This window comes from Pungitius pungitius, chromosome 1, assembly GCF_949316345.1.
Source record: "Pungitius pungitius chromosome 1, fPunPun2.1, whole genome shotgun sequence".
NCBI classification, from domain to species: Eukaryota; Metazoa; Chordata; class Actinopteri; order Perciformes; family Gasterosteidae; genus Pungitius; species Pungitius pungitius.
Window position 1 is genome coordinate 35,055,320 of NC_084900.1, and position 15,784 is coordinate 35,071,103.

General features: G+C 46.7%; 1 protein-coding gene across 11 annotated transcripts in view; it reads right to left on the minus strand.

Moving 5' to 3' along the window:
* Window positions 1–15,784, minus strand: part of camta1a (calmodulin binding transcription activator 1a) — a 230,355-nt gene that overhangs the window by 207,907 nt on the left and 6,664 nt on the right. For all 11 annotated transcript variants that reach the window (XM_062566099.1, XM_062566100.1, XM_062566105.1 and 8 more), the window contains one exon: window positions 10,879–10,982. In XM_062566099.1, the coding sequence (XP_062422083.1) occupies window positions 10,879–10,982 (104 nt within the window). Of the gene's footprint in view, window positions 1–10,878; window positions 10,983–15,784 lie in introns of those variants that run through there.

A 15,784-nucleotide genomic window follows, 5' to 3' on the forward strand; every position in this document is an offset into this window, starting at 1 on the left:
CAAAGCCGGGTAGGATGAGATTGTTTCTTTTCGGTCAGGGAACACTCAGGAGGGAGTTTCTCTCTTTATTTGCTGTTACCGCGTGGGCGGACAAGAATGGATTGAAATAAAACAGAGCCTGAATGGATTAACGGTTTATCAACCTGCGTTTAATGAAGATGTGTGTGCAGCCGGCTTTGTTGTAAAACACAATCATCGCTCAAAGTTTGCCGCAAAGTGGAGACTTAAAAAAAATGAGAGAAGGTATCTGATTTACATTAGAAGATGTTTTTCTCACTTTGGAGACATGTGGAAAAAAAGCATCAGTAAAACCGCCACAAAGGGGGGAAAAAAACCAACAAACATCAATCACTACGCAGTCAACCAGCAGAGTAGTCCTCCAATTTGTATAGGACCAATTTGTGGGAAAGGGAGAAAAAAAAACCTCTTACACTATAATATTGAAGTGAGGAAAATGTGTTTTGTATCTTAGACAAATGTATTGAGTATAGTACAACCATCCGCACCTCCTCGCTGTACGAACCCTCAATCTCACCACAAATCAGTTACACGCCGCTTTGTACCGTAGTGTCATCATCTGCGTATAACAGAACCCGAGGAGAGAAGCGGTGGCCAGCAGGTCCCACTGAGAAAGTGAACGCGTCGCCGTGGTAACAAAGCCCGGCTGAAGCGTTCAAGCCTCCAGTCCAGAGGACCCAGAGAGAGGAGATCACTGTCAGGTACCATCAAAGTGCTTCCACCTCCTTTCATACTATCTAAACATCACTTTGAAAAATATCCCGCAGTGTGGGGGGGAGGGGAGGGGGGGCTGCAGGGCCACTGTGGGTCCGTGTTGTCATCAACTGAGATTTCGAAAGGAGGTGCAGAATTTTAATGGTGCTTCAAAGTTCTCAAGGACATCTTTGCAGGGGGTGGAGTGGGGGGGTGGGGGGTGAAGGTATTTATGGACTCTTGAAAGACACTTTGTTGACACCTTTGAGGCTGCAAAGCGAACGCTACTGCCTTCTCTCCAACCCCAACCAACCTGATCACCTATTCATCAATGTACGGAACTTCAAGTGTTTAGACTGGGGGACGTTCAATGGCCGAATTAAATCCTCAATTAGTCCGAGTCCGAAGCTTCTCAAACGCACAGCCAAGCACATGGGAACCAGAGGGGGATTCACTCATACAAGTTTCAGTTTCGGGTGCTTTTACAAGCTGTGAGTTAAAGTGCCGCACTGGAAATATATTTCTGTGGAAAAAAAATCACGTCGAGAGTAATTTCCTTAATTAAAAACGCTTTCGTGTCAATGCGAAGGTTTACGACACCTCGTTGAGGCCCTCTCTGATTACGCGCCTTTTTTCGCGGCAATTTGTACTGTTGCTCCACTTTGTGCTACCTGCTGCTGAGCCGCTCGCACTCAGCTCCCCTGCAGCGACTCGCCTGTCAGAGATATTATTTGATTTTTTGATTTTTTTTAAATGAGCCGCACGGATCACGGAAAAAAATGCACTTGTGCCAAACGTAATCAAAAGGAGAGCCGAGCAATAAAATAAACACCTCAATCACGTCGGCATCCACTTTCCTACAAGTTCAGAATAATTCACTTAGCGTAACCGCTTTGTCCTCAACCCTTTCTTATGTGGAGATAACTTTAAACTTAAAGAAAAGAAGAGCATAACGCAACAGAATGATCACTTTAAACAGCCATTAAAAGGTAAACCTACTGAGAGCTTCCTTATTCTGCAACTTTATCAGGACTAAAAAGGTTTTTAAGAACTTGCTCAGCCCCAGATCGGGGGACCTGTGGGATGGATCATTATGTCCTTGTCAGCTTTATTTTATTAAATTCCGCCAGTTGTATTGATGTGTAAACATCTAGAAGAGAAAAGGGACTTCACACACTGCCCAGATGAACAAAGGGCTCAAGGACATCCAAGCCAAAAGGACGTCCACATCCTGCTGGACCGGGATCCTTCGAGCCGCCTGAATGGGCAGATTTGATAAGAAGAAAAAAAACAATGAACTCATGGGGAACAACCTTTGATACTGTGATTCAATGAAATACAACCCCAAAGGTCAGGGCGACCTATACCGGATTATTATTTCAAAGTAGGATATATATATACTTTACCATAGCATTGATAAAAAAAGGAAAAGCCTGGGTTATATTCCCCAGGTTGAAATAAGAATGATGTATTTGTAGGATCTGCATTATAAAATAATTCTGCTTTAAAATAATTTGGGTGCCTTGCTACTAAATGGAAGAGCCAGGTTTTTCATGAGAGGAAATGACAGCTCAGAGTCAGCTGTGCGTCCACAGTCGTGTCAACCTGCCAAATGCTCAGGTTCTTCATCTGCAAATTTTATACGCTTTAACCCAAGGCAGCAGGCGAGCTAAAAATACAAAATATAAGACAGGCGGCGTGTGGCTCCGTCTAACGCAGGTTTCCCCAAAACAGCCTCTTTGGTTTGGCAAGAAGAAAAAAAAAAAGATCTTAAAAGACATTAAAGGATGCATGAATGCAAGAAAAAACTTGCATTTCTTAAGGCCGTCCCTGCTGCTCACAAACAAGGTCAATGATGGCCAGGTTCTCGCTGCCCGTCTTTGACAATGAGGGCGGGTTTAATCAGATGAAGCCCTAATGCAGCAGGGCTACGGAGGCACTTCCGTGCCTGGAGCTGTCCATCAGATAGAAGAGGGGCATGATGGGCCGGCATCCAAAGAGGCCCACAGAGAATCACCAGCCTGCTGTTGTTGCTGGCTCCTCATTCTCAAGGACCTTTAGAGATCAAAGACCAACACACAACAAGAGAGACAGCCAGAGAGAGCAGAGACGCTGATGTGGAGAGATGGACCAAAGAAAGCGAGTGTGGGGGGGGGGGGGAGGAACAGGAAGGATGCCACATCTCAGAAGAACCCATGTGGCCTTCGGTGATTACACAGACGCCAGGCCTCCTACCGAGCCGAAAAGAACAAACCGAGGGATTTCCTGGAGAACGTCTGTGAAACATCAAGCCCGAGTGGAGGCAGCAAACCTCCATCCGGTACCAGATGAAGTATCTTCCGACCTCAACTCCCTCCTAACACGACATAGCGTGGAAACGATGTGCTGTTTTGATACTTTCGAGAAGAAGAAAAAAAGATCCCTCTGTCCTCTGAGGAATTGTCGAAAGAAGCCTCTCTCTCTCTCTCTCTCTCTCTCTCTTGCTCTCTCTCTCTCTCTCTCTTCCCCCCCACTCGGAACAAAAATAAAAAGATACACGATGTTCTTCTGCTGGCCAGCGCTGTTGTTTAATCTTGATGCAGCGCAAAATGGGCCAGGCAGCAGAGCCGAACAAATACTGAACCACGCAAAGGCGCCGCGAAAAAACAACTTAGAACATCTAAAAATGGACAACAAAAAAACCATCAGTGAAAGGGCAGGCGACCCGAATGTGAACTCAGCACAGCAGAGGAGCAGGAGAACATGCAGCACATCCAACCTGGGCACATGGGGGGGAGGCAGAAACCACTGTAGCCTCTTTCCCACAGCTAATACTTTTAATTTACAAAAACTGTGACATTGATACCGTTGTTGTTGTTGTTGTGTTCAACCGAGGGCTGCTAAATCAACTAAAACCTTTTTATCTTTATAATATGATTGATATGAATATGAGCTCAGTGGACGCTGTTTGCAGCCAGGTGTTACCAAAAGGAGGAATTTGGGGCGGATTGCCGCTCTAATCAGCCAAACGCCACCCTTCTTCCCACGACACTTTACTGATCATGGTCTATATTGTTGGTGAAGAATAATACGCTTCCTGATATAATGTGCATAATTCAGAACCGAGGCGTCTTACCGCTCACCAGTTGCGGCGTTCTCGTATGCCACAATCTCCCGACGCCCTTCTGACAGAATGTGGAGCCACTTTTTTGTATTCCAGAGGGTACATCGACAAGAGTAAAACTGGCATTCATTTTGTTTGCAATCTCCTTCCATCTTTTTGTCTACTCTTGTCAATGTGGGACTCAATTCTTCCCGTTTTTAGATCTTCCCCCTCTGTGGGTAGCAGATTTCTTGCAATCTTTGTTTCCCTTTGTTTCCTTTTTGGTCAAATGACTATTGTTCCTTCTCTTCTTATAATGTTCTTCCCCGGTGGGAAGTTGCTCGTTGTTAATTTCAGATCTGTTAATTGCGGCTTGAGATTCTTTTCTTTTTATACAATCTTTATGAAACAATTGTATCTAATGTCAGCATTAAAGGACTATACGAGTATATAAGATAGAAAAGACACCTCATGTGATTAAGAGAGTACATAAATGCCGCTGAAGCATCCCTAATAAGTGAGTTTAATTTATTTCTGAACTCCCCACATGGTGAAGACCACGTTCTCATCAGCTCGCAAATATCCTCTCAAAAAGGGAGGTTAAAGTTAAATCCCAGAGTGGACCGCGGGAAGTGAATATGATGAGGTGGATTTACCGCCATTCAATCCCACTCACGGCTGGCAGAGCCGAGGTAGTCACTCATTCGGACATCCACTCCATATGAAACAATGGAAGCGCTCACTGAAGCGCGCACATCAAACGCAGAACTCATTTTCCTTTATCTAGTAAATAAAGTTAAACTCCATTACAAGATGCTTCCGCGCAGAAAAACCCTGACCCAGCAAATTCAAGAGGAAAAGGTAGAAATTGTTCTGTGTACACCTGAATAGCTCTGCAGCTCAGTGAACACATGAGGACAGAAGGGGAAGAGACAGGCGATAAGAGTACAGGAGGAGGGGAGGGGGAGGGGGGGGGGACCAAAGGAAGAGAGAGCTGGAAAGAAATCAAAAACACAAGCTGGGTTCAATTTAGAGGCCTCCCACAGGAGGCAGAGTGACCTGTATCTGCTACAATAGAGGTCACGCAATTTGGAGTGGATACCCCCCGTGTCTTCAGAGGAAACTCAGGAGCCCTGCCGTGTGATGTGCAAAACCCTGAGGGGGGGCAAAGAGTCCCCGAAGCGTGCGGGACCCCCCCTCAACGACCTGACTCGTGGGCTCCTATTAACGACTGCACGACTTCCCCCGCGGCCACCGGGGCGGCAATCGGCGAGGCCATCGGGGCTCACGGGGGGGGGGACTCCGCCCGTTCCTCATCTCCTGCCTTCCACTCTCTGCTGCAGCAAACTGCCACTCAAACTGAAACTGGAAAAGCGTGCGATCGCTCGGGCCGACGCGTGGACACTGGTGAAAAGGACCGGGGCTCTTGTTGCGCAGGTGTTGTTTCTTGTTGAAGCAACAACAGGCAGACAATAAAAAAAAAAAAAGACAAACAGACGGGCAGACAAACATGACCTTTCATTTCCACTGATTGCCACCAGAGAAGCTAATGAACATTTCTGTAAACATTTGCAAATCGGTGGGAGTTTTTAATTACTCTCCGCTGAAAAAGACATGGAGGCAGGGAGCTCAAATAAACATTTAATCAAGCGCGACCTCGTAGGTCGATTGGGTGGACCCTCCGAGCGCCGACTCGGCAGGCGGAGTCCAGGCCTCGGGAAGCCGAGTGACAGAAACGTATCGCCGTCGGCAACGAGGAGGCCAGGGTAGCCGGACATACTTCCCCTCCTGAGCCACGAAGCTTTTTTATCCAAAGTGTGTTTTATTGAGGTCAGGATCCTCCAAAAAAGAAACGCGGCAGCTTCGGCACCAGGAGTTTCAAGCCAAAGTCTCGGGGGGGCCCCGCGGCGCACGCCGCACAAAATCGAATTTGTTTTGTTTGTGAAGGCGGAGCTGGTGCTGAATGCAGCGCTATTAATAAATGCAGGCCCACTCAGTACAACTTCAGGTCTCTCCATCTATTAACACACACACACACACACAGAGGAGAGGAGGTTTCCCCACCAGTGTTTGGTATAGCGGAGGCTCCCCGGCTCGCCTGAACCAAAGTGCTGCTCGGCTAATGACAGAAGAAATTATTATATTTCATGAAACATAACATTAGCCACACAAAGCTCAGGGGGGGGGGACTTTGCAGCAAAGGTCATGTATTTAATGAGTGAGTCATTTAGGAACTGCGTTTTACAACGCGATTAGTCAGAATCGTACGTTGGCGCTGCAGCGATTAATCAAAGCAGCTCTTTTTGCTGTTTGGGTTGAAGTGCCCACCGGACTTGTGTCGTTGGTTGGATGTAATCAGGCTGAGCGCGTTGCACCACCAGGAATCAATTTCCCGGGCTAAACTCATTTGCACGTCACAGCTGGAAAAGTAGACTTGTGTCTCAATGGGCGAACAAAAAAAATTACATTACATTTTCAAGATTTCAAGTCAAAAGTTAACTTTTTTTCACCTGCCACACGTTTTATTTAGTTTTAGAGTCTCCAGCTGAAATGAGAAAACCTAAAAACAAGGGATGTTCGTGGCGTTGCATTGAATATCATGAGTTGCCGCGGCGACCTGGAATTTCACGTGTAGTCAAGGGTGGCCTTTTCCCCCAGGGAGTCCCCACGCCATGCCTCTGAATTAAAATGTTTCAGCAAAAAAAACAACAACCACCGGATAAGAAGCGTTCAAGGAGTAGACGCATGAATAATCGTGTTAAAGAGCGTGTGCCGCTGCGCAGGATCCAACCAGCGGGATCCAAGATAACACAGTGGCATCCGCCGCGTTAACACGAGCCATGTTTTAGTTGGAGATAAGGAGTGAATGATGGCGCCACACTGCAGCATCCAATCGGCCCGCCCGCCATAACAGCACCTGTCTGGTGACGGGGGGGGGGGGGGGGTGACTGGTCTCTAAGGTCTGTCCCCGTCTCGCCTCGGATTTTCGTCCGCCGTAGCTTTTTGACATTGGACTCCCAAAAAAAAGGGGGGGGTTCAATGTGCGGCGGTAGGCCGGTTGGAGGCCTCAGCGGATGCTCCCGCCTCGGCTTTCGATTGGGCACCAGCACAGGAGGGCGGGGCCCTCTGAGCCGAGTGGCGGCTCACGGCCCATCAAAGGCGGAGGGTGACACAGCCCCCCCTCAACCGGGGCTTCAAATGCCGTACTCCTCTATGCCTCTGCTCTTTAGTACTGAGGGACTGGGAGTCACAAGGTTGCCAAGTTTCAACAATTTCAATGCTTCATAATGTCACCGATTTGAGCCACTTTTGGACAAAGGCGTGCGCCGCGTCTCCAAGGAGGCCGACACCGGGGCGTCTGATGCAGAGAGAATGCTGCTCTCTCAACGCCGGCAGACTCAAGTTAACAGCAGTCAAGTCAAATCTGTTCCTTTCTTTCACTGGTAGTTTGGCGTTAGATTCTATAAAAAATGTACAGCAGCCTCAATCAGAACTGTGACGTGAACCACAGAGCAAGAAGGTTTCATTTTGAAAACAGCACGGGTGAAAATTGCGACGCTCCGGCACGTCTCAGGTCCGGCCGTGACCAAACATCCGGCTGACACTGTTTGATCTTGAAAGGGATACGAGCCTGAAGCCGTTCTTGTTGGAGACGTCCTTCTTTAGAGAGATTCTAATCTCCAGCGAAATGTCTAGCAGCATAGAGGTCATGGTGCCGGAGCGCCGGGCAGACGATAGCGGACCTGAGAGGAATTCTGGGAGGATTGGCTACAAGGCACAAACCAGGTAAAATAAACACTCCACGGGAAGTTTTTTGTTTTCGCAAACCGACCAACTATAACGTGGTCACGCAAATGTCCGATCCTTTGCAATCTGTACAATACAATCATCTTTCTTTGACTACGCAGTAAATTCTCAAGCGCCGCCAGGTACGTCTTCCCCATTGATCATTTGGAGGCCTGACGCCAGCGGGCACAGGGCATGTGATTCAATGACGAGAGCGCCGCTCAAGCCCTCCAAACGCCCGCCGCCTCCTTCGAATCTTCATTCGATTGGTTTATCTAATTTTCCCGGTAAATGCTCGAAATGTATTCCTGCACACCTTCTGCTGATGAAATCTTGGGAATGAGATAGAAAGTGAATAGCTCTGCATCATCTTCTCTTCACCTCGGCAGCAACGCCACAGACCCCCACACCACCACCACCACCACACTCAGCCGGACAAAAGCAAAATGAAATGAAGCGAGTGCCTCTTCTTGACTGAAACCGCCACACAATTATCTAAGATTTGAACAAGGTGCAACTAATGTAAAACGGGGCGAATGAAACAATACACACGTTATGATTACTCCTTCATGAATCCAAATGATGCAAATACGGGTAAAGGTAGTCCAGTTTGGATTGTTTGAAGTGAGGGCGTAAGTGGTACTTGCCCAGTCAGTGTTCATCACCGGCAGTAGGTGGCGCTTGTCAGTGTGGAGAAGCAGAAAGCGATGGAGTGCGCGAGGACAACCAGTTCCGCCAGGTAGAAATGAATGTGTTTTTGTTTTGTTTTTTTGTCAAATGAGTATTGTGGCCTTTGAAGAGAGCGTAGATGAACGCCTCATCTGTCGGATGGCAAGGTAAAGCAAAGATAATGTTATAAATATAGCGTACACACTGCGGTTTTGTGTGGGCTAAAAACACATTTTGCTGACGTCCGTGGCGCTAAATTGCTTTGCTCCCGTACCGCTACTTCTGCATGCTTCTCCACGCTGGGGGGGGACGATGAAGTCATTTACTCTAAAGGCAAATAAAGATTTATTTTCCATGTAGTTGGAAGAAGTCACTCCGGCTAGCATAGTTTTTGCTTTGTTACCAAAGAAGAAGATCCCCCTAAAAGATGTTAGTTTTCTAATATAAAGCAGGCAAACTGAATGGGGAAAGGAAAAATGGAGCATTAGCAATAGCGGCTCTAACCTACCAGACTGCCGAGGTTCCTTAGACGTATAAAGTGGGAAATTAGTGCATTAGGCATGCAGAGCTAGTGCCAGAAATATGCACAGAATTGATGAGGTGTCACTTTCACTAAGAGTCACACAATTGCACGGACAAGGAGCCTCTGTGATCCCTCCCTCTGCTACTCTGCTACCGGTGAGGCACAAACACGCGGGTTCGCAAGAAGTGTCCTTGATTTTCACAGAGGTCTTCTTGCTCTTCTCCAACCCCTGGAGAAGGAATCTGCAGGCCGGGGCAACGCGATTCCTGAAATGGGTCTGTTCCGATCCAATTTGGTAATAAATGGCGAGAGACATGCAAACAACCCGCGGCCGAGGGCATTCACCCCCCCCCCCACCCCCCCACCCCTCCCCCAGCAGATGCTTGAACTTAGCGGTTTGAGATCAATTTCAAAAGCTGTGTTGATTAATTTAGACCGCTAGCAGCACAACGCGGGTCAGACGGGGCAAACGAGTCACGACGTCAGCCAATTAGAAACACACGAGCGTTTTGCTTTTTCTTTTCTTTTTTTAAGGGCAAGCGCTAAAGCGAAGATGTGACAGATGGAGACCGCCAGTGATACGTGTCCTTCTGCTGCAGTAATCACCACTCTAATTGTGTGCGGATTCTACAGATTCACATCTTCACCGCAGATAAATAGATTCCTTCATCTTTTGTTTTTTTACTAAAATATTCCCGGGCACAAAGTTTATGTAAAATATTATTTATCTGTACTGTTTAAATGACAGATTTCTCCTTTTTTAATATCCTGTTCCTTAGAAACGAGCGTGTCTGGTCCCTTATCATCTGCTTGTTTTTCAGTCAATTAACCTTCATCACTGCACATGACTATATTTATTCGGTCACAATGTGTTAATCAAAAGCATGGTTGGATTATTTTTTGCACAGTGGTGTTAAGATTTGTCACAGTGTGTATTCGGGGCTAATTACAAACCAGTTATTCATTTAAAGAACAACCGGTCTGTCAATGGAAGCATCAAAAAATGGGGACAAACTCATAAACCTGTCCCTGGAGAAAAGGTTGGCAAATGAGTAATTTTGGGCAAATGAAGCAACATCCGACGTGACTTCAAAATGCGTCGGTCCACGTGAGAGCAAATCAGCTAATAGACTGAATAGAATAGAGTGCAGATTGATTTGGGATGTATTCTTTTTTTTTTTTGTGCAGAAAATGATTACGCAAAAGCCCACATGTGTGTGCATTAGATTCAGGTTTAAGCAGCAGATGACTTATCCAGAAGACTCCACATTCCTATGAAAAAATTTAGTGTTGTATGTGTAAAAGCACAAAAGTCAACCATGGCTAAATGAAAAAATAATTCAAAACGACCTTCGGGCCTTTAAGAGAGAAAATGAAATCCATAGCAAAGAGCATCTGGGACATCTTGGTACAAAAGCAAGGCATTTTCAGATTTGATTTGTAAAGGCAGGCGTTATCTCCCTGTCTTTATCTTCACTTCAATAGTCCTCAACAATAGTGGGTAAATGCAGCGGCAGTGACGTTTTATGAATAAAAGTCAACCTGCAACCGACTTTAACCTTCAATTTAAACCAAACAGGGTTTCCTCGGAGAACGAGCACGAGGCGAATCCATTGGAAACATAAATTGCAACATGAGATGGACATTATTCTAGATAGAGGAACAGACTTTTTGTTTACATTGTGGACAATTCTTACATGGGAGCAAAGAACATACCGTATCTCCATTAAAGGTCAGTCTCTGCCCCGAAAAACAAGAAAACCCAGTGGCAAGGAATTCTCCATGTTAAAGTGAAAACTGTGATGGAGCTAAATTATGAAAATGTTAAAATCATTTCACTTAACTTATTGCAAAGGGGGAGGGGGATGTGTTCCCTAAAAAGGTTGCACTTTAAATGTATTAAATAATGAATGCAAAACACGAGAAAAATAGTTTCACAACCATCCAAACAGTAATGTCCAATTGCATTAATGTGGATGCTGTTTGTTTCCTCATATGTCACCAACGCACCAAACGTTGTGTTGTTTGCCCCGAGAGTTCACGCGGCGTCCCCGCTGCGAAGGCACGGGTCGAGGACAGCGTGTGCGACAAGGAGCCGTGGCCTTACCTCATTTGTGTTCCACCGGTGTCTCTCCTTTGGCAGCGAGGTGCATTTTGGTAGACATTCAAGCAGCTTCTTGGGCAGGTATATTTTCAAATGTCCATGTTCATCTGAAGCAAGAGTGAGACAAAAAGAAAAAAGGAAGGAATATTCAACACGGGCTTCATGGCTCTACTGACCCCCTCTTCATCAGCCCATCCGCAGCAAAAACGCTGACTGTATGAAAACCATCCGAGATGGTTCATTCAAAAAGAGAGAATATTGCATACATTTTATTTTGTCCTTGGCTAAATTATCTTACTGTGAAATGCATTCTGTCGGGGGAGTTCACCAGAGATTCTTCACTGTCAACTTGTAAAGGCTGTGTCTATTCATTATTTAGACACAATAAACACCCTTGAGTGATTTTAAAGTGCATGGGGATTTACTACGGCAAGCCGTGTGCTGCACGACAGAATGTAGTTTGTATTATATATTCAGGGAAATTATTACAATTACCAGGCCCAATGCTTACATCAGAATGCATGGGGCCGATCAATAATTTACATTTCACTACCAGTTCACGGCCGTTAGAAACAGTGAGGTTTAAAGGCGACCTCATGCACGGCCCATTCCGGCTAAAATATGCAGATGGCTTAAATGTGAACATATTGTATTGTTTGGGGCGACAAAAACATATTGAATATATAATATCATGAAAAATCGTATTATAGTGGTGGGGCGTTTTTTTTTGTTTTTATCAGCACATGAGATATAGGCTTATGTGGAAATCATTTGCATACAAAAGTAAGATATTCTAAGAAAGGATCTTATCATTAATAATGTGTTTAAATGCAGAAAGGAAAAACAGAAAACCTCTAAAAAGACTGCGTGTGGTTGGACATGGAGCTTTTACATAGGACTGTGTCTTTGAGGACGGGTTCCACCATATACAGAGAGTCCACACTATGGGCTTTTTCTTGTATCTAGTTTGCACTAAAAGTTCAAGTTATTCCTGTCCCATATTCACACAGGCCTGTGAGCATCTAATTGTTTGCACACCACACTTGTAACGCATTTACAATCTCGGATGCAGAGGAACTTAGTCCGAGCGTGTGTGGATGGAATGTAAATACATTCTCTAAAAGTATCAAAAACACTCTTTGCCATGCAATTCAGCTTGGTTACAGCCACCCTAACCCACAAAAAAGCAAAACGTTCTTCCATATCTGTACAAATGTGGGTAATAATACTAGCGAATGGGCGAGGAAGGAGAGAAGCCTGACTGATCTCTGAGGAGGCCGATACCAACGTGGAGGAAATAAATATAAGAGAAGAAAGTTCAACTGGAGCAAAATACCACTTTACAAATAACCCAGCAGTGCAATTAAGTATACGAGCGCATGTAGCTTGCTGTGCATCACTGCATGAACAGTGTGCTACTGCCCATAAACCCCCCCCCCGTCCATATAGAAAAATCCAATGGGACCGATCGCAGGAGGTGAAACGGAGACGGCGCCGACTCTGAGCCTCGGAAGGCAGAACGCCATCGCTCCGCACGGGGGGGAACGCAGGAGTAGATGCACGCAAGGACTTGCACTCATAATTCTGCGCTCTGTTTTATATGCGCAGGTATCTGTAATCACTCGCCTCGCCCAATTAAGAAACACATGCAGCAGCTGGTCCTCGGCACCGCCAGAGCGCTTCCACCTTCAGATCTGGGAAAGAAATAACACACGCAGACACGCTGCAACGCAACTGGGTGATCAGAGAGGTAGCCGAGCAAGGGCTGGGTCGCTCTACTGTACTGCGTCGACTTCAAATGAGCAAGGAGATGCCGCCTTGGCCTCAACGCGCTGCTACTTTTGTGCATTAGTCACCAAAAAGGCTCAAAAGAAGAGCAAGGGCCCTGTGAAACTGGAATGCGCCCAGATGCAGCGCCGGTCGATGGTTGCAGCGCCGCGGCCCGTTGCCCTTCCACGCCGAACGTGCTCTTTGCAAGCGGCAGACAGCAGCTGCAGATAGGCTGCAGATAGGCTGCAGATAGGCTGCACGGGGGCCCAGTCTGTCTCCGCCCCGGATGATCCCGGATTCAACGCTGCTCTCTGGCACGCGCCCCACCCTCCAGACAGAGCTGAATGGGGATGGGCGTCGAGCAGGAGGATTTCCTCGTGATGGAGATGGAGACGGACGGCGCAGGATGCGTCTGCTTCATCTGCCAGCCCAGCTGCTCGGGCCGAGGCTTACGTTTACGTTTTTTAACAGTTGCACGGAGAGTTTTTGCAGAAAGTGCTACTAGATAAAACACATCTCACACCTCGGCTCAGCAAGGCGGGGGGGGGGGGGGGGCAGATTCCGTAGTCCGCCGTGGATTACATCATCCCGCTGACGAGGAAGGCGTGTTGTCGTTGTTGTTGTTGTTGTTGTTGTGAACACGCCTGCAGCACAGGCCTGGCAGGGAGCACGCCAAGTGTCTGTTGATGTCTTTGGATCAGCGCGAGCTGATTGGCAACCAAGCATCACAACAATGTCCGCGTTTCAGCGTTATATCGACGCGATGTAACTCATAGTATTTATGCCTACCGGGGGGGTCTGCAGTGGAACGGACGAAGCACTTACAGTGTTGCGTTTATTTTCGAGGTACTTTTTCATCCTGCTGTAACGTAATCATCATTTATTCAAAACGGGCTTAATTCTCTCTGCTAAATTAGGGCTAAAATATGCAGAGGAAAAAGAGCGACGTTGGCAAAGCGCGAAGCTTAGCAGCCCTCGTATACAAAACGGGTCATTTAGAGGGGAGGCCTTTTTTTAACCGCCCGGCGGCACATTAACGTCCAATCACAGCGGGCCACTGGGCTTTTCTTTGAGGAACATTATTCCTCAAACGGCGGCCCCTATTTTAGCGGGATGTTCCGAGTTGGCCTCCTCTAATCCGAGGAATCGCGACTCCTCGCGAGGCTCTGGGAGGACGCAAGAAAAAGGTGAGCTGCGAGTGTGTTCCCGACAAAGTAGTGCTTACTAATTAAAGATCTGTCCACTATGGCATGAAAAGCCACGTACGGCGGGGCTGGTGCGTCAGCTGAAGACAAGCGGCCCCGGGGGAACAGCTTGGATGCCAGATTTGGAATAGGTTTACAGAATACAGTGGAGGAGCTCCTCCTAATCAAATTGTCTCATTTGATTAGTGAGTAAACAAGAAATTTCCTACAGAAATTTGGCTTTGAAAACCTAAGTGCATCTTTCTCTCTTTTTATTTTTTTTCTCTCAGCCAGGAGGGGTCGATCAAAGCCTTAAAGGGACTGCCGCTCCTTTGCCTTTCCTGTGGACCCCCCCCCCCCCTCCCGTTAAGATTTTGATATCTATTTTTGGAGTGGAAACAGTCAGTTTAACGACTGTTTATACTTTAGCCAAGATGGAGCCACGCGGAAAACTACTGTTTGGTTGTAAAAACACAAAAGTGCAAGACGGGCTGATACCAGAGATTGTTACGTGAGAGGATGTGCTGAGCAGAGCAGGCACCCTGGAGCCAATTACATCGGGGTTCTTGACGAGCAAGCTCACACACGCACACGCGTGCGCGAGAGGCCAAAGAGGGAGAGGAGCTCTGCAGCATTCACGCCACCATCGCTGGCCATTGGCGGTTACAAACAGGGGGCGGGGCCAGTGCTCCATTGGTCACATCACCTTCTCTGGAAGGGATGTAGAGCTACATACACATATACCGTATGTATATATATATATATATATATTTCCGTCGGCTAATGTTCAGGATTATCTGTGATCCCGGCTGCTAAGCAAACACTTGGGCCAAATTTAAGGGAATCTGTCATGCTAGCTTGCTCCGGCCCCACCCTGGAGACGAGAGCGAGGGTCATGAGAGTGGAAGGGCTGACAAAAACAAATCTTTAATCAATAGCCGAGCCCTGAACGCAAAACCCTCTCTCTTCCGTCTCTGTCTCCGAGCGCTCCGGGAGTGACAGTTTTTCTTTTTTAATCTATGCCCACATTGTGGAGAAATTGCAAGCTAATGTTTTGGCTTTAGATCATCCAACGGATGTCTGCGGGGCGGCGCCGTGTGGCATCATTTTGGAGCTGTACCTGTAAGGCGTGGGCGGTGGATCACAGGAGAACAAGCCGTCCTGTGGAGAAGCGTTTGGCTCTCGTATCCGTCCAGCAAGAAGCGCCGTGAGACTGAATCAAGGCCGACGGCGACGTGCGTGCGTTACCGCGAGGTCAGCCGGAAACACTCCAAAGAGTTCCGCTCCCAAATGAGCCCATGAGACACATTTCATTAACTGGGTTAAGAAATTTGAATTTACCCGAAACAACAACAAAAAAGCATGCCCCTTCATCTGCTGCACATAATTTAACAAGTGGATCACTATTTAGATTAAATATGTAGTGAAAATGAAATAGTAAACCTTTCAATATATGCAAAATAGGAAGTAATCCATCAGAATCCCGACACATCTCGAACTAATTGCCTAATTTGCTCAAAATGGTGACGATATTTTATCTGAAGGGAAGTTTTTTTTTTTTCCTTTAAAGATGAAATAAGGACCCATAGATTCAACTGGTGACGCAGCGCCTCCTGTTACACCAACAATGATGTCGGTTCCGGGAGCTTACTTTTGAAGAGCGGATATTTTGATCTCTTAATCCCTCTAAAGCATTGACACAATACCACTCCCACAGTTATGCAGTCACAGAAAAAGTACAACATCACTTATTTAAAAACATTGTTCAGTACTTGCATCACCAGCAAAAGGTATTTTGACAGAACTCTACATCATGCGGTCAGAGAGATGCATGGACATGCCCACGAGAGATGAGTGTCTAAATTCATGCAATCCACTTCTTGCGTGTGTGTGTGTGTGGGGGGGGGGGGGATGCGACGTGCATTAAGTATTAACCACATCTATACGAGGCAATT